General features: G+C 38.6%; 1 protein-coding gene across 4 annotated transcripts in view; it reads left to right on the plus strand.

Annotated features, from left to right (window-relative positions):
* Positions 1-25,540, plus strand: part of LOC129774659 (zinc finger protein rotund-like) — a 245,985-nt gene that overhangs the window by 106,372 nt on the left and 114,073 nt on the right. For 2 of the 4 annotated variants that reach the window (XM_055778477.1, XM_055778478.1), the window contains exon 1: positions 13,619-14,810. The exons of the other annotated variants lie outside the window; for them this stretch is intronic. In XM_055778477.1, coding sequence (XP_055634452.1) covers positions 14,334-14,810 — 477 coding nt within the window. In that variant the 5' untranslated portion in view covers positions 13,619-14,333. Of the gene's footprint in view, positions 1-13,618; positions 14,811-25,540 lie in introns of those variants that run through there. 4 annotated transcript variants of the gene reach the window in all.

A 25,540-nucleotide genomic window follows, 5' to 3' on the forward strand; every position in this document is an offset into this window, starting at 1 on the left:
TTTGAGTTAGAATTTTCTCGAAACGAGTTACTCGTTTCGAAATGCGCAATACCACCCCTGTTTTAGAATCAGCAATGAAATCGAAGAGCCATTTATTTGACTCTATTAGGGTTCATCTCCTATTTCATTGCTACTTTTTGAATATAAGATAACGGATACCGATAATGTCATGATTCATTGCAATTTTTATGTTGAGTTTTTTTACGAGTGTATCTATATCTTTAACCCTCCTGTACTAGCGTGCAAAATCATAACACGTATACTCCCGCACGGTGTCACAGACCGAAAATTGAACTTCTCTGTAATGTTGCCATTGTGTATTTTTCAGGCTTTATTGGCATTTATTTGAAGAAGAGGTTTATGCTATTAAATGAAAAACCTCCAAAAAATATGTTTTCTTCGTCTTTATTATGTTTTAATAGTCATCTAATTCAGCCTCCTCAAAACAGAGTAATTTTTAATACTCCAACACAAATAACGAAATTCGAATTTTTCTCTGTTTCATTGAAATCGAAATCGATTGTGGTTTCATTGGAGTTAGAATCAGAACATAGCATAACTGCATGCTCGAAACAAACATATTTTTTACATTTCATGCAGTTTTTTTTTTTTTTTTTTAATTCGTTTATTTTTACAGGCTCAGTTACTTAAGTTTAAAGGAGCCGAATTCTTAAATATAATTTTAAAATTATATATATATATAAACAATTTTCTTACATCTATGGTTAGTAAGGTGGAAAACCGATTACTCGCGGTGTACTCGAGTTTAGGAGGGTGACATATTTTTAGGAGAAGGATGGGATATAAGGAAATTGTAACAATGTTGATGAACACTCAATTTATAAATCTATTCGTATATCTATAGTGTATTTACATTTCAACTTATTCTACTATTTATAGCAAGGGGACGAATTACCCGCAAAGGAAGGAAAGGAGGGTATAAGGATGTAGGGGCAATCACACACGAAGATCTATAGCTTTAAGGAAAACATATATATGGGATATGTAATCAAGGTCTAACCGAGCCAACACATCTCTCACCGGCACATTGGGTTGTCTTCCTCGGGCCCGAAGGGAGTTTTTTAAATTCGATCTGGCGACCAGATACACCTCGCACGACCAAACAATGTGCTCGATGTCGTGATAACCTTGGCCACAAACGCAGAGATTGCTGCTGGCAAGATTGAAACGGAAGAGTAGTGCATCTAACGAACAGTGATTGGACATGAGTCGGGAGAAGGTGCGAATAAAGTCCCGACTCAAGTCCAGACTTTTGAACCACGGTTTGAGGCTAACCTTAGGGATAATCGAGTGAAACCACCGACCCAATTCATCTTCATTCCACTTGCGTTGCCAGTTAGCGATGGTATTTTTGCGGACTAAAGAATAAAATTCATTGAAGGCGATTTGACGCTGTTAATTATCGCCTTCAATTGCACCTACCTTTGCCAATGAGTCAGCCCTCTCATTACCCGGAATGGAGCAATGTGAAGGGACCCAGATAAAGGTAATGACATAACAGCGTCTGGATAAAGCACTCAAAATTTCTCGTATTCTCTCAAGGAAGTACGGCGAGTGCTTTTCCGGCCTCACTGAACGGATAGCTTCGACAGAGCTAAGACTATCCGTTACAATGTAATAGTGTTCAACAGGTCGTGAGGCGACGCTGTCCAGCGCCCAATGAATTGCTGCCAATTCAGCAATATACACTGAGCAAGGATTCTGAAGACTGTGTGAGGTGCTAAAAAATTCGTTGAACACTCCAAATCCTGTGGACTCGTTTATAGTGGACCCATCAGTAAAGTACATATTATCACAATTGATACCCCCATACTTTTCATCGAAGATCGTTGGAGCGATCCTCGATCGTTGGTAATCTGAATATCCATGGGTATCTTGCTTCATGGACAGATCAAAATGCACAGAGGAATTGATGTAGTCAGGGAAACAAACACGGTTGGGAATATACGAAGAAGGATCAACCTGCATGGAGATGAATTCATGATATGAACTCATGAATCCGGAGTGAAAATTTAGCTCGATCAGCTGCTCAAAATTTCCGATCACCAATGGGTTCATGACCTTACACCGGATGAAGAACCGAAGAGATAATAAATTGAAGCGATCTTTTAGTGGGAGTAGGCCTGCCAAAACCTCGAGACTCATGGTATGCGTTGAGGGCATACATCCCAACGCGATACGGAGACAAAGATACTGAATTCGCTCGAGTTTAATGAGGTGTGTTTTGGCAGCTGATTGAAAACAGAAACTGCCATACTCCATCACTGAGAGAATAGTTGTTCGATACAACATTATAAGATCTTCTGGGTGGGCTCCCCACCAGGTGCCGGTAATTGTACGGAGAAAGTTTATTCTTTGTTGGCTTTTTTTACTCAGATACCTAATATGGGCCCCCCAAGTACATTTGGAGTCGAACCAGACCCCAAGATACTTGAATGACATAGCATGAGTGATCGGTTTACCCAAAAGTTGAAGCTTTGGTTTTGCTGGTCTATGCTTCCTAGAAAAAACCACCATCTCTGTTTTCTCCGTGGAGAATTCGATCCCTAGCCCAATGGCCCAGGTTGAAAAATTGTTCAAAGTATCTTGTAAGGGTCCTTGCAGGTCGGATTCGTTAGATCCTACGACAGACACCACTCCATCATCTGCAAGTTGTCTTAGGCTGCAATTTTGTGTAAGGCAATTGTCGATGTCGCTTACATAGAAGTTGTACAAAAGGGGGCTTAAACATGAGCCCTGGGGGAGGCCCATGTAAGAGACCCGACTTACTGCCGAATCTCCGTGAGAAAAGTTCAAATGTTTCTCACAAAGCAAGTTATATAACATATTATTCAATAGAGGCGGCAGACCCCGAGAGTGTAATTTGTCCGACAAAACCTCTATTGAAACAGAATCGAAGGCCCCCTTTATGTCCAAGAATACTGAAGCCATTTGTTTTTTTTCGGCGTAAGCCATTTGAATTTCTGAAGAAAGCAACGCAAGACAATCATTCGTCCCCTTGCCCCTGCGGAACCCATATTGTGTATCTGAGAGTAGGCCATTCGTTTCAGCCCATCGATCAAGGCGAAACAAGATCATTTTCTCCAACAATTTCCGTATACAAGACAGCATTGCTATTGGGCGGTACGAATTGAAGTCGGACGCGGGTTTTCCGGGTTTTTGAATAGCTATAACTCGTACTTGTCTCCAATCATCTGGAACAATATTATTCTCCAGAAACCGATTGAATAAATTCAACAAGCGATGTTTCGCCACATCAGGGAGGTTTTTCAGCAAGTTGAACTTAATTCTATCCGATCCCGGAGCAGAATTGTTACATGAGAGCAGAGCAAGAGAGAATTCTACCATCGAAAACTCGGAATCAAGATCGCACCTACCTTGTGGTATATCTCGAACAATTTTTTGCACAGGAGCGGAATCAGGACAAACCTTCCGTGCAAAATTAAAAATCCATCGATGTGAATATTCTTCACTTTCATTCGTTGAAGAGCGATTTCTCATGTTTCGAGCCACTTTCCATAATTTTTTCATTGACGTTTCTCGTGACAAACCTTCCACGAAATTTCGCCAATAAGCACGTTTTTTCCCTTTGATCAAATTTTTGAACTGATTCTCAAGGGCTAAATACATTTGAAAATTTTCAGGGGTTCCACGTTTCCGAAAAGCTTTAAATGCATTCGATTTTTCTACATAAAGCTTGGAACATTGGCTATCCCACCATAGATTGGGAGGCCTTCGGTAAATGGTGGAACCTGGGATGGGTTTCGTTTGAGCGCGAACCGCGCTGTCATAGATCAAACGAGAAAGGAAGTTATACTCCTCCAATGGAGGTAAACCATCTCTGGAATTGATGGCTAGAGCAATCGCGTCCGCATATTTTTTCCAGTCAATGTGTCTTGTGAGGTCATATGCCATGTTTATAGATTCAGAAGAATTCGACCCAATGGTGATGAAAATTTTGATTGGCAAGTGATCACTACCGTTGGGATCCTGGATTACATTCCACTTGCAATCTAACGATAGTGAATTCGAGCAAAGCGAGAGGTCAAGAGCACTTGGGTTAGCAGGAGGTTTAGGTACACGTGTTGTTTCCCCAGTGTTCAAAACGGTCATATTGAAGCTGTTACAAAGGTCAGATATCAACAATGAACGATTGTCGTCGTACTGTTCCCCCCAGGCAGTTCCGTGAGAGTTGAAGTCTCCCAAGATCAATCGTGGCTCAGGAAGGAGTGAGCACATGTCATCAAGTTGTTTGCGGCTAACCGCAGCTCTCGGAGGCCAATACAAGCTGACAATACAGAGGTCTTTGCCTCTGATGTTTGCATGACAAGCAACAGCTTCGATCCCTCCAATAGGTGGAAGGTCAATTCTAAAAAATGAGTGGCACTTATTGATCCCCAAAAGCACCCCTCCGTATCTATCATCACGGTCCAAGCGTATAATATTAAAATCGTGGAAAGAGATATCATCTCGCGAAGAAAGCCAAGTTTCGGACAGAGCAAAAACATCACAATTGTAGTTATGAATTAAAATTTTGAATGTATCCAATTTAGGGATAAGACTACGACAATTCCACTGTAAAACAGTGATATCTCCGACCTCTCTATTTGAATTAGACATCAAGAGAGATAATCATTGCAAGGAGGGGCCATGTTTGCATCAATTGTTGCAAAATTGTCTTTAATACTGGAAGCATTGAGATGACAAGGGTTCTGATGGAGTCGGAAACATTAAAACACTTGAAGATTTGGTCCAAAAGGTCAGACAACTTTATAAATCCCGATTGGGAAGTTGAACTGGACGGAATAACAGGGACAGTTGGGGTTTTTGATGTCCCCTCGAGTGCTGGGCCATTCGAAGGTGAATTATTCCCACGGAAACCAGGAGGAACCTGATTTTGCTTGTCCGCTGCACTCGATTTTTTAGGCATGCTAACAGGGGGTATCACCGGAGGGGCTTGTCCTTGAACTTTGGGAGTGGTCACATTTTTGCGCCGGGGATTCCCTTGGAAAATGAACGGTGTGCCCCCGTTAGCTGTGTCCGCTTCTATTTCGTCAACGGGCAACGTGGCGAAGACATTTTGTGTGTTGATTGGTTGTTGTTGTTGGGCCAGTGGAGAAGCGCCCTTTAAAATATCCGCTGCAAGTCATGGGCTTTGGCACGAAGAGTCGCACAGGTAGTCTCAATTTGTCCACCATAACGTAGTCAGGGAGGGCGGCACCAGCAAAGGTGACTCGAAACGAGTCGGATGGCGTAAATTTAGTTTGGTCCCCATCATGGGAAAGTTTCCCGAGTTGGCGACAGTCCAAGATTTTCACTTCCATTGAGGGGAGCTTCTTGAACTTGCCTTTTCCTTCTGCTTTTATTTGTTCGCTCGTCAGACCCGTTTCAGTTATCACCCCCTCAATTTCTACGTTATGGGAGGGTATAAATGTTCGATATTCGAGAGTGAAATGTTGATCAGCAACAATCTCGTTTGCGTGTTTCCGTTCATTCACGACAACTCGCAATTTGTTCGGTCTAACCCTGCGAATTTCAGATACAGAAGTGTATCTGGCCAGATCTTTCATGATCTGAATCACGTTAAGGTTTTTTCCTTTCGGTTTTGGCCGGAGGAAAACAACCCAAGGGCCAGTTCCAGGTGCATCTTCTGGATAAACTCTGACACGGAGACAACAGAGGGGGAAGACGAGGACGAGGACGAGGACGAGGATGAGGATGAGGACGAGGACGAGGATTGGGTTGGATCGGAAGCATCAGAAGGGGGAAGCGAAATCGATGATGGGAGAGGGGGAGTGGAAGTAACAGTGGGTTGAGAAGGGAGGCTTGCAATTTTCTTAGAGGGGGGCTTGGTAGGATGAGCGGATTCGTCCCCAGAAGAATTATCTTCCTTATGAGGGACTCGTTTATGTTTTTTCCCAGATCTTGTATGAGATTCATTATCGGAGATCTCCATCTCTGGAGATCCTCCACTATTCTCCATTCAAAAAAATGTCTGTCTTATTTCTAAATTATTATTGATTTTAACAATAATCTTAAAAAAAATAGCAAAAAAAAAATTATGATAATAATATTAAACAATGAACAAATGAATTGAATAATAATATTAATAATAAATATGTGTACCTTAATATATAAGTTGTTCCAATAATGCGCTCTACTGCCCTAATCAGGGAGAGACAGAGGCTACGCGCTACGGAGACAACACAATAGCGCAAGAATAGCTTACGCAGCCACGTGATGATGAATCCCGTTTGCGACAGTCACGCGATGGCGATCCCGTTATGCCGAATCAGTTCAACAGCCGCAATCCGGCTCGCTGCAAGAGAGCTGCTTCCTTTGTTCCTTCGTTCCACTTCACAAATGGTCAGGTCGAAAGCGGACAGCAATGACCTTCACTCGTACCAATAGCACAATAGCAAAAGTGGCAACGCACAATACCGACACTGAACTTTACTCGTCAAGAGTTGGATAGCCTGTGATTTCATGCAGTTGTTGCATGTTTTTCGGGTCTTTTATCGAAGAGAAGAATGTATAGCAACCTTCTAGATAATCACCAGATGATAAAGGTTCTGGAATATAAAGTTTGCATATTTCTAATATTCTTTATCTCTGTATTCTTGGTAAACTAAGATTTAATGCCTTTTTTTAGATGGGGCATAAAAAGATGATATAAAAGGATTTCTAGGAACTTCCTTTTATTTTTCTTGTTTTCTTGTCGATATTGTTCATTATAAAAAAATATCCCCGAAACTGTAACTATTAAAAATCACCATAAGCCACCGATTAGTTTATAGTTTACTGTTTACAATTCTTCCCCAAGTTAAACTATTCCACAAGTGTGTATATGTATGACCATTATATTTAGCGAATAACTATACGAAAGTCAAACATTTATATTTTGCTTTTGAACGAATGAATCTAACGACGAATAATGTATATATGGATCCGTTCAATCCAGTTACAAAAGGGACTGAAATCAAATGAGAATAGTCCGGTAATGATCTTATGCATTATATTCAAGAAGAATATGAAAAAAGGCACTTGTCCATAAAAGTTACTCCTATACTCGCGTCGGTGTGTCAGACCGAAAGTGTTAAAAAGTGGCTCACGTCCTCTTCGTACCAACACTTTCGATACGCTAAACGATGACGAACGACGAATAAAGTGCGCTACACATACAGCGTCACCGTCACCGTCCCGTCAACTATTCTCTTGGACTTATTTTGCCGACGTCAAAGTTGCCGGTGATGATGCATGTGAGTGCTACCATACGATCTCCATGGCAGAATATTTGACATTTCATTCCTTCACGTTGACTTCACGGTGACGGGACGTTGTTTGTGTAGCGCACTTAACGAAGCTAGAGAGAATCGCAAAGTCGTAGTGTTGATATTTTCTGAGAAATGAACGAATTATTGATTTCTCGGTCTGACAGACCAATGCGCGAGTATTGGAGTGTTAAGAATTGTGTAATATGGAAGGATTTAGAATTTTCGTTATTTCTGTTAGTTTTTATTGCATTATTACTCATCTCATTACAAAGAAAACAAACGTGGCTACGTTGTGGATGTGAAGAAACGTTGAAATGTGAAGTAAAAACACATGTTTCATTCTGTTTTGCCTAACAGGGGCGTCTTGCCCGGACTTCCCCTACAGTCCACCCTAAGTTCCCAGCAGACGGAACACATGTTGTATTCATTAAATCTTATATATTATGAATAGATTCGACAAAACTTATAACCTTAGTCATCGGATTTTTTTCTTTTATGCATGCGGGTAAACGTTGCAATCGGGTAAATGTTTATTCGGGTATTTGTTACATTTGGGTTAATGGTTTTCGGGTAAATGTTACACAACCGTGCGAAAATACAAAAGCACTCTTTACATTAGGGACAAACGAACTTTCGAGCCTCTATAAAGAAAACAATCTATACTAATCTAGCTCGCCCTCATGCGGTTTGAAAACCGACGTTTTGTATAATTCATATCATTTCATTTTTTCCCTCATTTAATTAATTTGGTTCAAGAGGATAAGAAGTCATCACCTAGCAGTACATTTTTTAACATAAGTAAATATATCATAACTGCATAAATTATAGGCTTAATTCTAAGTTGCTTATAACTACAAAACAGGTTCGACTGAGCTATCTACTATGATATTCGAGATGTCATAGTCTTTTTCTGTTTTTTATTGATTATTATTTTTTATTTATTTTGTTGAAAAAAAGCATCGAACAATCGAGAAATTGTCGAAATTTTCGTCATATTCCAAAATATTGGACAATTATATAACGTAAACAGAATGTGACAACCATTCAAAAAACCATCTGCTTTGAAAAAGTGGTGGAGTTAGGGTAAAAAGTAGGTATATTCGACAGTATTTCCTGACAAAAATTGATAGGAGGTATATAGAGAAAACTTTCTTCAAAACCAAATTTAATAAAAAACTACAAAATGATACCTTACAATTCATGTGCGTAATTATTTTTAAGGCGTATTATCCATTTTGTGTGACAAAGTGCTAAATGAAACATACTTCATTGATTTTTTTAACGAAGAAGAACAACACTTCCAAGATGTGGTTTTTTATTTCGATTTTTTATGTGCTGTACGAACTAAAGCCCTCAGACCTGTTACAAAAGAATCCCAGGCTACTCATATTTGCTTTTTCGGTAACTTCTCACATTCACTTCGAATGTCTTGCTTCTGGATGCCGACAATCCGGATCCTTTAATTTACAAAGTTCTTCAAATAACATAATCCATTAAATTGAAGTTCGGCGATCGCGATTGTAGGGTGGTCATAAAGCTTGAAACGTTGTTTTTTTAATGGGTCACATCCAGTGTTGCCACATTTTAATATGTACTAGAGGGGTTAAAAATCTTTTTCATGTACTGTACTTTTTCATCCAAAAATCTGTACCAAAAATCTGCACCATCGAAAATATTCGTTGTAGAAATTAAACATGAAAAAATACTCATTTATTTACTACGAGGGTCACTATTTATATTTCGGGAATAGGAACAAAAACAAATAGTTAAGCTGCGAATATATTTTTATTGTTTTTCAAAGTACTCGCCACGATGATCGATACACTTTTGCATGCGCTTAAACCAATTTTCAAAGCATTTATTCCAATCGACACGAGCCTTTTTTTTTTGAGCGATTGTCAAATTATGTGGGATCCAACGTGAACATAATTTTCGCATAACTAAGTGTTCATGTAAAATCGCATATATGCTGGTGGAACTAATGCTTAGGGATGCCTCAATCTCACAATAGGTTACATGACGACCTTGCTTAATCATTTCGTGCACAGCATCGATGTTTTCTGGCACTACAGTCGATTTTGGACGACCTTCACGAAACTCGTCGGACAGCGAACTACGACCACGATTGAATTCACTATACCAGCGATACACAGTGGTTTTGATGGAGCTTCATCGCCAAAAGTCAAATTAAGTTGATTGACGCACTCTTGTTGTGATAATCCACGTCGAAAGTCGTAAAAAATCATCGCACGAAAATGTTCACGATTCAGTTCCATTTTTTTTGCCGAGACCAAACTTTCAACTAAATATAAAATAAACAAATAGCGTCCGTATGACAAAATGTTCTGAGTACGTATATCGTCAAAAATGTCAAACTTTACGATGGAACCGTCAGATGGACTCACATGACATCAGTGTTGCCAATTCCCGAAATATATATAGTGACCCTCGTACAATTACTACATTTACATTTGCAAGTCCTTCATGTGTTGTATAATGCTTATACATAGTTTTCTTGAATCTAGATTGCTTACTATCGTGAATTAAAATTTAAAAAAAAATCGCTCCAAGCGATACTGCGGCGTAAAAGCCGTCATGTATCTTAATGTTGCTTTGTTCGAATGTAAGAAATTTCACACGCGGAAAAAATATGTACCAATCTGTACTTTTTGACGAAAATTTGTACTCTGTACCGTACAGAATCTGAACCAAAAAAAAAAAACGAAAAAATCTGTATCGTTCCAGACAAATCTGTAAGTGTGAAAACACTGGTCACATCTTTTGTTGAATTTTATTAACATCTGACTTATTGGAAATATACGTATACGATCTCATCCAAGCCAACATTGACTGCTCTGAGTTGCTAAGTTATGTTAAATTCAACGTTAGAAGGAAGAATTTGCGAAATCACGTCTTTCTACGACTACCAACTGCGCGCACTAATTACGCCTATCATGAGCCCGTTGCTAGCATGGCTCGAATATTTAACAGTCAGTTCGAACATATAGATTTCCAACTTTCCAGAAACACTATAAAAAATCGTCTCAGGCAACCTCAATTTCAATTAGATTAAGTTAAATATAAGCTTGTATCATTAGGGATCTATGTCAACCTGTTGATGTGTTAAATAAATAAATAAATAAATAGATAAATAAATAAATGAATAAATAAGTAAATAAATAAATAAATAAATAAATAAATAAATAAATAAATAAATAAATAGATAAATCTTATATATAAAATTCTCGTGTCACGATGTTCGTGGTCAAACTCCTCCGAAACGGCTCGACCGATATTAATGATATTATACTCAAAAAACTTGGTAAGCATGAGAATAGGTCGTAAACAATATATGATACCGCTAGGATACCTATTACTTTATATTTGAAACCGATTAGGGTGGTCCCATGCAAATAAAATCTGAATAACTTTGTTTTCGTATTTTTCTGCATAAATTTGGCTTGAAATAAAATTAGAACCATATATAACCAATTTTCACCCTCATCTCCTTTTTTATCGCGATATGTGTATTTTTATTTAAACGATACCAAATAATTGATTCGCCGTTCGTTTTTTAAACAGGACGAATTTATTTACGTTGTTTAATGCCAGATGGCACTTCGTCCTCTTCATCGAATTTCACCCTACACATACGCAAGTAACCTCAATTCGACTAAAACTAGGAATATCGCCGGTGAGCTGGAAGCCTTTTTGGATGAGCACAATGAATTATTGAAATTATTCTAATCACACCCATGCACGGAATGCAAAATAACAGTCACGCTATTGTCGTCAATCCTGATAAAAAACCGATTGAAGAGCAACGTGTGTAGATCCAATGCGCCACAGTTACTTTCATTATTAGGAACATCATTACTCATTTTGAATTAATATTTTAATATTGTGTGGTTGGAGGAGACGAAACAAACTAAAGAGTGCCCTCAATGGATTCTTATGTGTGTCGTTTGATGAATTGGCGCAGTCAGGACAACGTCATTCTAGGATGTCTTGAGCTGTGTCAATAATTCATGGTCAACCTATTCGCAAAGGTAAAGAGCGAACGACTGCGATTCCTATGAGACAATCAACAGAAGCGGTTCGAGGAATGATAGCGAGACGCTATCATGAGTAACACCTACACAGCCGTTGTTCAAACGACAGCACGTGTGTTCAAACAAAAGAAATGCAGTCTTTAATGGTCTCTATTACAAAATTACACGTATTTCATCCAACATGTTGCTGGATGTATACAAGATTTATAGAAGAATCGTTAAGTTCGGACTGTTTTCTAAGTATTTAAACAACATCGAGTGATGATTTTCGTCCAAATTTAAGCAATTTAAAATTATTTTTGTGTCTGCTATTCTAATACAGATTAAATTGCTCCACGAATACGGATTACTTATTTAAGTTTATTTTGCGCCGAGGCAAGGTTGCTACATTTCAAAGCACGAACGCACTCTTATATCATCTTCTATCTATTCAAAAAAAAAGAATCGCCGCCGGATGTGTTGATAAGAACAGACCTCGAGGGAGGAATTGTCCGATTTAGGGCTGTCTTTATGTCTTTATTTCTGCATTACTCGAGAATTAATCAAGCAAATGAAACCAAATTAGGCATATGGAGGTTTTAGGGTGCAATAAATGTTTCTATGGTGGTTAGATACCCCTCCCCCCTCTCTAAGGGGGGCTGCCATACAAATGAAACACAAATTTCTGCATAACTCGGGTTTTTGGGTTTTTGGGTATGAAAATGTTTCTATAATGGTATGACACCCCTCCCTCTTCTGGAATGAAGAGAAAAAGGTTACACATATTTCAACCAAAAATATTCTAACCAAACATGACAATTGAAAATTTTCGGAAAACTCTGAAGGAAAAAGGGAAAAATCGGAAAATTAATTTGTAATTCTAGAATTACATAGTTGCAAGTGTTGTTAGTCCATTGGATGTTTGTGCTAGCGAAATTGATCTTTGTTCGAAACAGGAAATGGATTTTAATGTGATGAAAAACGCACTCTTATATCTTCTTCTATCTATACCAAAAAAAAAAGGATCGCCGGATGTGTTGATAAGAACAGACCTCGATGAAGGAATTGTCCGATTTAGAATTGTCCTGAAATGCAGTACTTTCTACCCATTTTTCCAATTCAGACCTTTGTACCGATTGAGCTTCCCTGAAGTGGATTGTGTGACACCAGAGCGACAAACGTCGCAATTGTAATTTTAACCTATCTTTCTCGCACTTTGAACAGCTGACTTGAGCAAATGGTCAATCAGTACGTACCAAGGTTGATAAATTCCACAATATTCGACAGTATTCGCACCTTGTCCCGTATGTTTTCATCATATAATATTTTTAGCAAACTATTTGAACAACAAGAATGGTCTTTAGCGTCTAGAAGGCTCACAAAGACGCTCAGAATTTATTGAACTAATCTAACATTCCATATTTTATTATGTGCTGATAACATTTCGATACCTCTAAATTGTCGTCGCTATTATTTTTCCCAACTACATAAGCTACATAAACATGACATGGTTAATCCCGGAGACCAATAGATAAATGAAGAAACGAACTCTACCGGCCACCGGGTGACTGTCAGCCCTAAAAACGGAACACCACATTCCAAGCTTCATCGATAGAGCCGCTCCCCGCGCCGGAATCCAATGGTTCTCTATAAAGCCACTAAGCTGTAAACTCAGAACTTGATGCATCTGTTTATGGCATGGCTTCCCGTATGTCCCGAGTAGGTGCGAGTGCGGGGGACGGAGAACACTATTGATTCCCGGATTCCCGGTCTCACCCTGTACTTATGCACATCGCCATATCCGTGCACATATACTACACATAAAATATGGAATGCATGTATATGTTTGGACTGGCGGGTTGTTTTTTTTTATTCGCCAAAGAAACGTGGAAGAAAACACGAGAAAAGTATCATAGGAGTAACAACAGAAGGAGCTTCAATTTGAAGCAGCGGGAAAAAAGCTAGCGACTACACCAACATCTCCCAGGGAGTATGGGGATGGAAAATGCACAGGAGGGAGTTGGGAAAAAAAAGAATTGAGGATCACCACCAAAAGCAAGCTTGCAAGCGCTCACTAGAATAAGAAACGGGACGAAAAAAAAATATATGTGTGTATATATAAAACTTATATTTTTCTCATTGCATTTTTCTCGTTTTGTTTGAGAGTAGCATTCTGGGGGGCATGGGGAAGGGAAGCGATCAGGAAAAGGAAGCACACCAGCTAGGAATAAAAAAAATCGTCGACGGCGAACCAGAAGTTGTATTATGAGCGTCAAGACGTTTGCCAAGCATCGGCGAGAGTGCACTACATCGTCGTCGTCACCGGGAGCGAGTCGAAAAAGTCGCGCGCCGCGGAAAAGACGCGAGTGTGTGATCCAAATCTGCCCTGGATGGCCAATCCGGATTAACTCCCCCTGTCAACCCTAAGCAACAACCACAGCGGCCTTATCCTACGACGTTGATAAGATGCGGTTTTGTTCCTAAAGTGTGCCGATTCGATGTAGAGAAGCAAACCCAAAAGAATCGCTACTTGTAACGAAAGTTCCTCAAAATAGGCCAACAAATGTTTGTAGAATAAGTGCAGTCAACACAAAGTTCCTAAGAGAAGCGGGAAACAGCGAGAAGTGAAAGTTTTCGCCCATTTCGTTGTATTTAAGAAAATTATTCAAAGCACCAAGTTTGTGATAACAGAGGAAAGCGGAAAAAGTTCTCCGCTCCTGAATTGCTTCTATTTGCGCACCAGAGTGGCATTTCCTACCTGGGAAATCAAAAGAAGAAAGTGAAAATCTAATTATTCTGCTCGATGCATGAATGAACGCGGGTGGAAAAGAGTGAAAAGTGAATGGAGAAGCAGAGCAAGGCTCAATGTTTGCCCAAAAAGTGAAAGTTTGTTGAGAAGTTAGTTTGGAAAACTTTTCTGTTCGTCGTACGGAATCTGGAGCATCTGTGTTCTGGAGCAAGTTTAAACCGCTGCTTGGATTAACTACAGTCGCACACGCTGCACTTGATGGCGTCCAATATTCGGATCAAAGAGGATCTTTACCTAAAGCCAACGCTCGATGACAAAATGGGTGCCGAGGCCCGTCCGGAGTCTGGAGCTGTTCCCCAGAAGCCTCCTTTCCTCTTTCCGGCTCAGTTCTACAAAAATCTTTTCGCAGCATCCGCATCGCTGCTTCAGAAACCAGCGACCACGAATTCTGCACTTTTTGTTGACGATGAAAAGGCAGAAGATTTATCCACTCCTGGGCCACCCCCGTTTGCTCCCCCGTCTTCATCCGCCACTGGAATGGCACACTTTCCACGCAATCTTCTTTTTTCCTCGTCATCCGTTTCCGCCTGCAGTGGCGCTGGTGAAGTGGGTAAACTTTCCAGTCAGGGCCAACATTCCGGTTCACCACGTCCCGCGCCGCCGCCTTCTCATCCTGCTCCACCGGATTCTTCGGAAGTGGACCACGACGACGTGAAGAATATTGTCACCCACGAGGTTAGCGATTGGAGCGTTGAAATATTCTAGCATGGATAGCTTAATTACTACTTGCTGTTGCTCACTATCGACGTGGCAGGAATGATTATTGGAGTTGCACACTTTCGGAATCAAGTTTAGATAGTCAATCATGCGTTACGATGGGAATATTTTGTTTCAAGACAAGTCGAATTTAGACTTGATTCTGCCGATCAAAATACCGAATGTTCCATCAAACAATAATTCAATTGAATGTTTCTTGATTCCAATTTAACCCTTTGCGGTTGTATTAAATTTTTGAATGAGCTTCGTACTGATCGGAATTAATTTCTCTCGAAAGAACATGTATTACTGCATCCATCATGTAAACATATGAAAGCGAACAAGATCTGTTTATTTCTTGTGAACTTAGTGTTTTAATGTGTTTTCATATGAAAATATATTTCATAATTCTCCTTCGTGTATATTACTCGAGAATCCCCTACAAGTCGTTTCACCAATTTTGGTACAAATTTTCGTACTCCTCTCATATTCATATTGTAATGAAATTTGCGCCCCATTTCATACTTAACACTAATAGTGGTAGTGGGGGCAAAGTAGTCAATGGGAATAAAGTGGTAACCTGCTTGGTTGATGGTAAAACTATCAACTATTCATCTGTTCGCCTATCCTAGAATATCGTCCAAACAGATGATTTGATCAAGATATCAGATTGAATAATATATCTTTCACCAGAAATTCCTTAAATACGATGCGCACAAAACTACGGCCGAATGACTACCGAGAGAGCGATTTCTGTATTTATTTTTATTTTGACATGTGACAGCTCTACAGAAGTACAGGATGACTCAAAAGTCATGAATAGAAGCTCCATATTAACTCGTGAACAGGTTCACTACATGTTAAGATTCGTTAAGAAAAAGTGTAAAAAAGTATATGATAAGTATGATTTCTTGCTTGCTGGCTAAGAACATACAAAAGATCGCAAAGGGTTAAACCAAATTAAACTTTTAATTAATAATTAAAAATATTAATTAAATTCTTATTTGGTGGAAAAATTAGAAACTTTTAATCAGCATAAGCAAATGTCCTAATTTCGTTGTTTGGCTTGTCAGTGAACATTCTCATCGTTACGTATTTCGAAAATTATTTTTTCCTAAACACTTCTTATTTGTAAAAATTTCAAAATTTCAAAAATTTTCATTTTGTAGAAAAAATCAGGTTCTCTGTACTGTGTACTCAATGGGAATCGATGTTCTTATCAAACTATTTTATTGAATTCATTTAAAAAAAATTATAACGTTTTATGCCCAAGACACGACCGCATTGCTAACGTAGGACTACTAAATTGTTTGATTTAAGGGGGGACCCCTGTCTGGCAGGTCAGAAAATTATGAATTTTCGTGAATTTTTTAGGTTGTTACGAATGAAGTGAAATATTCGGGAATTTTGATTATTGTTTAAGGTATATTTGAAGATGTATTTTCCATTTTCTGAGTACGCGAATATTGATTACGGCGCGAACTTGATTATATCTCTTCTTAAATGACACTACCGTTCCTAGAGGAACATCGCCATTTCAACGTAGTTTTACTTGCGTCATTTTTATTAGTACCTAGTTGAGATTCCTATGCCGAATAACACGCCTTGAATGCATTCTGAATGGCAAGCTCTAGAATACGCGTGTCCACAGTGCAAGTCGGGGGAAATTAATTCGACGAAAAATTTCCCCGACCAGAACGGGAATCGAACCCGAACCCCCGGCATGTAATATTTGATACTAACCACCCGGCCACGGGAGCACGAGAATCAGGGATTCGATTGAATACAGTTTTTGAATTCTTTTCACTGTATATAATCGAGTCAAACATTTTTTTTTGTTTGTTTTTTTGCATGTATTTTTTGTTTTTTGAAAATAGAAGAGGAATATGATTTTTGATTCATCCCCTTAAAGCCAGAAAACACATTTCTCACATGAAAAACATTAATTTATCCAGATTCTCTCAGGCGGTGATAGACGACATTTTGGAAGTGAAAAACTTAAAAGTTAATAATTTTAAATGTGTTATTATTAATTTTATCCTAAAAATTTATATTAAACTTGTTTCTATCAATTAAATTAAAGTTCTTTAACAGCTCTACAATCTGTTCTTTGACGCCCCACTTCTATCTTTCTTCATCTGGCTGCAATATCGATATAAACAATTCCTGGTGAAAATTCAATCAAAATCTTTAAAAATCACGATTTTTACCCCACTGTACATGTAATAACCACTTGAATTTCACTTTAACGTTGAAAGGTTTCATTTCTTCTTGAAACAAACCATATTTGAAATATAAAATTTTTTTTTTTCAATCTGTATATAATCGAGTCCAAAATTGTATATAATCGAATCACATATAATCGAGTCCGTATATAATCGAGTCCGACCTGTATTACGCTGTTGACAGCTGGATGTGTAGATGCTGTCTGAAAATCGGTACCTAGCTGAAGCAACGGGGTGTCGCAGAACGAATTCCAATAAATATTTTGAAACTTTAGGACAATACCTAAAGCGTTACATAGGGGTTTTTGAAAATTCGAAAAATTGCTAAAATTGTGGCCATTTTTGTTAAAAATGAGTTATTTTTCATGAAAAATCTTTGCTTATAAACTTATAAAAAAAACGAAAAAATTTGTTCGACAATCAAAAATATGTCTTGGAATGAATTTTTCGGTATTTTATTTTTCTACCGAATTTTACATTCAGCAATTTTAACAATGCGGTATCTTATCTGGAACGATCTAGACTTTTTTTTTCTCATATTTGCTTTTGTAAAGCTGACATACACATAAGATATCGTGTATGTCAGCTTGACAAAAGCAATTATTCCAGTGAATATATTTATTTTAAATTTGATTTGATCATTTCAATACATCTTACTATTTTTTTTATTATTCTACTATTAATTTTATTATTCTACTATTAGTTCACCTGTGACCAAAGCCATGTGTTCGCTTTCAACATCGCTTTTGTTTAACCATGTTTGTCTCATGCAAAAGTTTTACCAATATTCACAAAATTAAATGTCCACAAAATGATAACATGTATTCACATCTGGCATCTCAATTTTGTGCTAAGAGAAATTAGAAAAATAGTACTTCATGCACATTCACGACATTAATTAATCAAATTAGATCAGTATCAGAATAATATTTGCAAACTCAAAGCGGCCTTCGTATAAATGGTTAAAATTTAAATGAAAATTATTTCTTGATTTTGTTCTGTAAATTAGCTAACATGTCCGCAAACGCCTTCATTATAAAAATAACTGATCCGGCAAACGTTGTTTTCCATAAAAATTATTTCTAGCGAATAGAGGGTGTGTCACATCAAATTGCATCACGGAAAAAACGCTGTAGAAATTCGCCCAGTAGACCGATCCTTTTGAAAATTTTAGACAGTAAAATAAAAACTATTAAACAACTTTTGGCATTTTCTTTTTATTTATACTTCGAGCCCAAGCCCGTATGCTCGCACCTTCCTCTTTACCCCGTCCATAAATTCTGTACAACGTCAGGTGCTTCAATAGTGGTAGTAAGCGCTTCTGTAGGCACTCCTTAAGGTAAACCTGCCCGTTTACCGTGCCGGTCATCACGAAGGGGGCGCTCCGCTTTCCGCAAGAGCAGATCGCTTGCCACACCATGTACTTTTTCGCAAACTAGTTATTTCTGCTTGCGAATCTCCTCCGGAACGCTGAATTTGTCCTCTGCGGAGAAGAACAACAGGCCCGGCAGCTGACGAAAGTCCGCTTTGACGTAGGTTTCGTCGTCCATTACCAGGCAATGCGGCTTCGTCAGCATTTCGGTGTACAGCTTCCGGGCTCGCGTCTTCCCCACGATGTTTTGCCTTTCGTCGCGGTTAGGAGCCTTCTGAACCTTGTATGTACGCAGGCCCTCCCGCTGCTTGGTCCGCTGGACGAATGAACTTGACAAATTCAGCTTATTGACGACATCCCGGACCGAACTTCTCGGATCACGTCTAAACTGCTTAACTACGCGCTTTTGATCTTTTTCACTTACGGAGCATCCATTTTTGCCGTTCTTCACCTTCCGGTCGATGGTTAGGTTCTCGAAGTATCGTTTTAGTACTCTGCTGACCGTGGATTGGACGATTCCCAGCATCTTACCGATGTCCCGATGTGACAACTCCGGATTCTCGAAATGAGTGTACAGGATTAATTCACGACGCTCTTTTTCGTTCGACGACATTTTTCCAAATTTACGAAAAATTGACAGTGAAGCATGGCCAACGTCATCTATACACTCTTATCTGATTATAAGCGAAAGCTGAAGATATAATTCCTAAAAATTAAATTTCTACAGCGTTTTTTCCGTGATGCAATTTGATGTGACACAACCTTTATGTTGGTTGTTGAATACCATAATAACTAAGGCATTGTAAGTGTGATCGAATGTGATCAAAGAAATAGAACAAATGAACGATTTGAACGAAATTGTATTTGCTGCTTCGTCATTCGATAAACAAACATAAAATGTTCGTGAATCTTGTGCTCGTACTTGTGTTTGACATACTGAAGAATAGGGCGCATATTCACAAAAATAAAAAAAAAACTCAAACCATTCGTTTTCTTTATTCAATGTATTTCATTGACGTATCTGACATATTTGATTTCTTAAAAGTTAAGTGTAATTTGAAAGAATTATTATTTTTGTCCTAAAGTACAACAATTGAATAAAGAAAAGCAATATAATTTTTGTTCAATTACTGCCTCGTTGGTGAAAAATACGCGCTTGTTGTTTTCAGATTCGGCGGCTACATTTATGAATGCTGGGTCTTGTGATGTAACGGCCAATTAGGTAGCGCTTCTTTCGTCGTTATCATCTAATCGGAGAGCATTCACATCGGTATTCTGAATTTGAAACACAGTCATATTGCTTACTTGATTCATGAACATGGATTTCAACTCACCAACGATACGCTTTCTACATTTTCCATGTGCCATGCAAGGTGATAAAAGTTTCAGATCACCGCCGGGCCATGAACCATGTTTGTGGTAACAACATTGAACAGTCACCCATATTCCGTCATCGGCAGACCCGAAAACATTTTTAAATTAGTAAAATTTGAATTAGAATAACTGCTCGAAAATGTAATATACCCAGAAGACATATTCATAACCCTAACTTTTTTTTGATAAAACCTGGCATATCCACCAAAACTATATCTGTATTATAAAATCATTATCAGTGACGATTTTCGTTCAAGATTTTTCCCCACTTACAGAGAATGCGTTATTCTGTTACACAGAACACATATTAGAGGCTGTTTTCATTTATATTTTTGGTTTTAAAAGTATGTTCATTTCACCGGAAAATTCATTATCATTTTTGCTTCACAGAAATGGAACATGAACCTCAATGACGTCTATATGCCACATTTTGCATAACCCAATTGGACTAGAAAAGAACGGATTACGGAGGGCAATACTGCGACCGGTTCGGGTAATTCTGACTCGATCGTATCGTATCATTCTTTGTTTGAACACACGTGCTGTAATGTCATGACAATGTATGCGTTTTGGCCAGGCAATAGCAAAGGGTGTGTCAGCGTTGCTCATGCGAGTGATTGTATTCTTCCTCACGCCGCTTCTATTGATTGTGTTCTACGTTAAGACGGCGAACATTAGGAACGTTAGGAACGCTAGCATTATTGAAGAAGGAAATGGAGAGCTTGCCGTATGAACGGTGTGTGTCAACGATGAACTCCAGCTTCACACCAACTGGCACGAATTTCTAACTGTCTCTGTAGAAAAGTTACATCATCACGGTTATTTACACGCAGAGTTTTATGATGCTTTCAGTTTCGAGCAAGCGTTGAGAACAATCACTGCATCAATGTTTGGATTTTCAGGTAGAACTTGTGTGTTTTCAACTGCCCTTTGGATACAAATGTCGCTGATTGAATTATCAAAAAAAGACGGCTGAATTGCCGACGGAATAAATCACTGATGCTAGGGTTCATAGAGGCTTCTTCCTGTTCATAAGTCATAACAGATGGCAACCCTGACTCGTTCCTCTGTAAATGAATGTGTTTCCAGAAACATTTTGGATTAAGCTTTAGTTTACGTTGTAGGGGAGGTGGGGGTAAAACGGACATGTTAAGAAGAACATCAATTATATCTTTAGAAATTCATGTTTCCCAAAACTTTGATGCAGTTTCTCGCAATTCACTATCCTGTTTTCCATCTAATTGGCAAAATATTTTTACAAAAAAAGTGATTTCAATGTTTTTTACTGAAATTAAAACAGACCGATCAGTACAACATTTTTTTCGATGCGGGTAATATGGACATATATGGGGGTAATATGGACAGGTTTGTAATATATGAAGCGTAGAGGTTTATCGATCGCGAGAGGAATAATTTAATTCAACCAAGGTCTGAACTCATTACAAATGTCCGTTGAATGATGTGAAAATCGAATTAATCCAACTAGAAGTGATATCGTGCTTTTCAGCAGTATAAACGGACAGACCCTCAACTATTTTGCTTTTGGTTCCAGTCAGCTTCTAAACAGTCCACGTTCGGCGATTTGATTTCCATTTATAGACGCAGGGCATTCCTTAGGAACAGATTTAACTGACTTTTCACAGTCCATCTCACTCCCTCTGGCAACTGTCCGTTTTACAATACCTATTCAATTATTTCAATAATTAAAATTCTCCACTCAAAAATTAAATTACTTTTCCGTATATAGCTAATATCGTTTCTCTGTTAACTCACAAACCGAAATATAACCATCAGCGAATTGAATTTTGATATTAAACCCCTCAAAATGCTTAATATCGAAGCAGCTAAAATTACATCCACACGCGGAATCATGTATGATTTTCGATTTTTGTTTCCGTTTTCCACTTTTGATCAGTATTCATTGCCATAGGGTGGCTTAAATATTATAAAATAACATGTAGAAGGTGTTCTCATTGACAAAATTCTGAAATTCAAAATGTAACTATACAAACCAACCACCTGTCCATATTACCCCCACTGTCCATATTACCCTACCCATATTACCCTTGCATGCGATAACTAGCGAGATTTGCAGAGTGTAGTTTCTGTCAGATTTGGAGACGCGAAGCCAGTGTCCAAATGTTCGATTTGGATGAAAATTTTCACATCATGTTATTTAATTACTTGAAACACGTATTTCTGACTTTAGTTTAGCAATTTGTCTCGGTTACCTTCTCAGGTTTCCTGAAGTAAACTCTCCGCAGTCGCGTTTGGATTTCGATAAAAATATGTGCGATAAAAAAATTGCATATATAGATGAACCAATCAATATTACAAGTTTTCCTTTTCAGGATACCTAAAAATAATCTACGCGGCAGTGACGCGGCAGTGATGAGATTCTCGGATGTTTGTTTCGTCGAGTGGTCGATAGTTCGCGTTTACATAATCAGGCGACCCTTCTGGCATTCGGGCGGCGAATATCATACTAAAATTCCTTCCCTTCCCCTGGTGACTGTAAGGACGTGGCCGGCGTCGTTATTGACCATGAATCACCGAAAATTGCACAACGAGAATGATTTGCTAGTCCCAAACGTAATTCTGTGAGTTCTTTGTGCAATTTGGTTGGTTCAGGTCAATCATGGAGAGCATCTACGAATTGTACAGTCTACCCAAGCTCAAGCGTAAGTGATAACTAGCGAGATTTCCCCGAATCATTGCGGTATCTCGAGAATCTTCTCACACAACTTTCTCAATAGTCTTCAGTTGTCGTAGTAGGCTGGAATTGGACCATGGTAGATGGAGAAGAACTTTCATTGGTTTCTTCGGAACAAATCGGTCTGTAGCATATAAAAGTACATGAGAAAAATTCCTGTTCAATCAATTCGTCCCAATTCAAAATGCCAAGAAAATCATCGAAGTCAGCGTACTTATAACTAAAATATATTGATTCTGTAGCACTCGTGAAATTGTTTATATGTTTATGGACTGGATGAACGAATCGAGAAGGGAGAATGATGCTGACACGTTTTTACAAGTGCGGCGGGAGTTCTAGCAATAATTATTCTGGATAACAATTAATTGCTTACGAAGCACAGATCAAGAAAGCCTGATGAATCGCCGGGATATTCGCAGATTGAAAATATTTCTGCCACCTATCACAAATTAAAAAATTTCAAGCATTATTTGATCGAAAATACCGCGTTTCAAATTGCCGTCAAAAGCGAGTAAGTAATGTAACGGCGAATATATATATATATATATATATATATAACTGAGTATTCCGAATCGGTTGGTCTGGATGGCGGCCACATATTCTTCGCTCAGTATGGTACATGTTACTGCAACCACCGGTTTCATTTTTTGGCCATCGGAAGCCATCAATCCATAAACCATAACGTAGCAGGATGCTTGGTCGATTACACGTTTTTATGCTCGTCGGTCACGTATTTTACAGGGAGATAACTAATATAGCGATCGGTTCTGGAATTTGATACGGTATTGACGGTAAACGTGCTCTAGTCGATCAACAGGATCTCGCGGATAGGTGTGCTTTCTTTTTTCGGTCTAAGACCCTTTTCGCGGTCTACAGAGAGACTCCCACGGCAAATGAAATGTCTTTTAACGACATTTGCGCGTGGGACAAAACACGAATACGCTGTCACGTCGTCCTAGTTGTTGACACTTGCATTAAGACTTGTTCTTTCGGGGATAGTCATTCCGTAAAAGACCGGGTTTCCCACCCATTTCTCGCTTAAGCGACTAACATAGGCGAAATCCCTAAGGAACGACCGAAAATCTCCCCAAATATGACGAAATCCTCAGCCGAGTTTTCTCATCTCTTGAAATATACAACAAACAACCAACCAGACTGACACTGCCATAAAAGCAGACAAAAGAAAAACCAAACTTTTAGGAGGACTTTAGGACCCCAACTTGGAGGGCCAAATACATGGATGTTTGGGTGAAACAAATGATTTACGAATAAATTTTTGGGGTCGTAACACTATTGAGGCTGTAAGCTACCCGAAAATGTAAAAATATATAATTCGAATTCTTCGAATTTCCAAATAGGGGTCTCCGACTTAATGAAATCAAAGTGATGACATGACGGCTAACTATCTGGATTTTGTTTCGGTTTACGTTATTACATGTTGAGTTGCCTCAACTTCACCTTCAACTTCTTTGCGACAGATTTTCCGCCAGTGGCGGGTCCTTCCAATGTGTAACGGCGCCAGCGCTGCCTTTTTTCGATGTGTTTGACTCGCCGAGTTTCGCCAAGAAAAGATTTTATCTATTAATGTATTTAATCACCAAACTGTTAAAATTGTCAAATTAATGTCAAAAGATTAGTAAAAGATTTTTTTTTAGCTGTATTATAGTGATTTTCAACTCATTTTGGCTGGTTCGTCACTTGTACTTCCATTTTTGGAAGAATGTTGGGAGTGAGAATTGAACTCGTGACCTTCAGCGTGAGAGGCATGGATGTTACCACTACGCCAGATCGACTCCTCTTTTTTTAGTAAAAGATGTAAATAATGACTTTAGACAAATCCCGGAAGAGAATCCCTATTAATTGTCAAATTTATGTTCGCATATTTATTAATTCGCATATAAAATGATTTGGCATGGGATCTGTAGTTGTGACGAGAATACCGATATGTTTATGGAGATAAGACTACACTCTGTCCAACTTCTTTAATACCACCCTGATTCTATTTCGTTGCAACACAAACAGCTAGAATTTCAACAAGATACATTCAAACATTGTTGAATGCTTAGAATAAAGTATGTTTAACATCAATTTCGTTCAAAAGAGTTGTTTGTTTTTTTATTGGGCTTAAATATGAAAAATTCAGCAGTCCAGTTTCTATAAGACCATTTCAAAATTCATAAGTCTTATCAATGAAAAATTCAAAACGATCGGCTGATTTATATGTCAATAATTGGCAACATCCCCATTTCGGCTAATAACCTGGAAAATTTCGATTGGAATACTATTTACCAAATTCTTCTGAACGAATTTCTCGATATTTTTCCATGTTTCCGAAATTGCGACCTTGAGCTCTTCAATCGTGGTGTACCGTTTTCCCTCAGTGTAGATTCTACGTACAAGGATCCCCCTAAGATTTTCAACAGGATTCAAGTCTGAAGAGCGATCCCGCCAGTCCAAAAAATTAAGTTTTCAACCTTAATCAATTGCTTAGTTTCCTTGCTGGTATGAATAGTATCATTGATTTGCTGGAATATAAATTTTTGTTGACGATATCCACGCAAAAACGGTAGGAGAGAGGATTGCATGTATCGTCTTCTTCTTCAATGGCACTAACGTTCCTAGAGGAACTTCGCCGTCTCAACGTAGTATTACTTGCGTCATTTTTATTAGTACTTAGTTGAGATTTCTATGCCAAATAACACGCCTTGAATGCATTCTGAGTGGCAAGCTCTAGAATACGCGTGATCACAGTGCAAGTCGGAGGAAATTTCTTTGACGAAAAATTCCCCCGACCAGAACGGGAATCGAACCCGAACACCCGGCATGTTAATTATGACGCTAATCACTCGGCCACGGGAGCACAAGCTGTTCTAGCTATTACCCGCTTATCCCGGTCAGAGAGTTTCGATTTACATGGAGCTCTCTCCTTCTTACCGTATTCTTGAGGATTCGTCAAATAATTGAGCCCTACTTGATGGGAATGTCCAATCCGACGAGCAATTTCTCTGATACCAACATTTTCTTG

This window comes from Toxorhynchites rutilus, chromosome 3 (assembly GCF_029784135.1).
Source record: "Toxorhynchites rutilus septentrionalis strain SRP chromosome 3, ASM2978413v1, whole genome shotgun sequence".
NCBI classification, from domain to species: domain Eukaryota; kingdom Metazoa; phylum Arthropoda; class Insecta; order Diptera; family Culicidae; genus Toxorhynchites; species Toxorhynchites rutilus.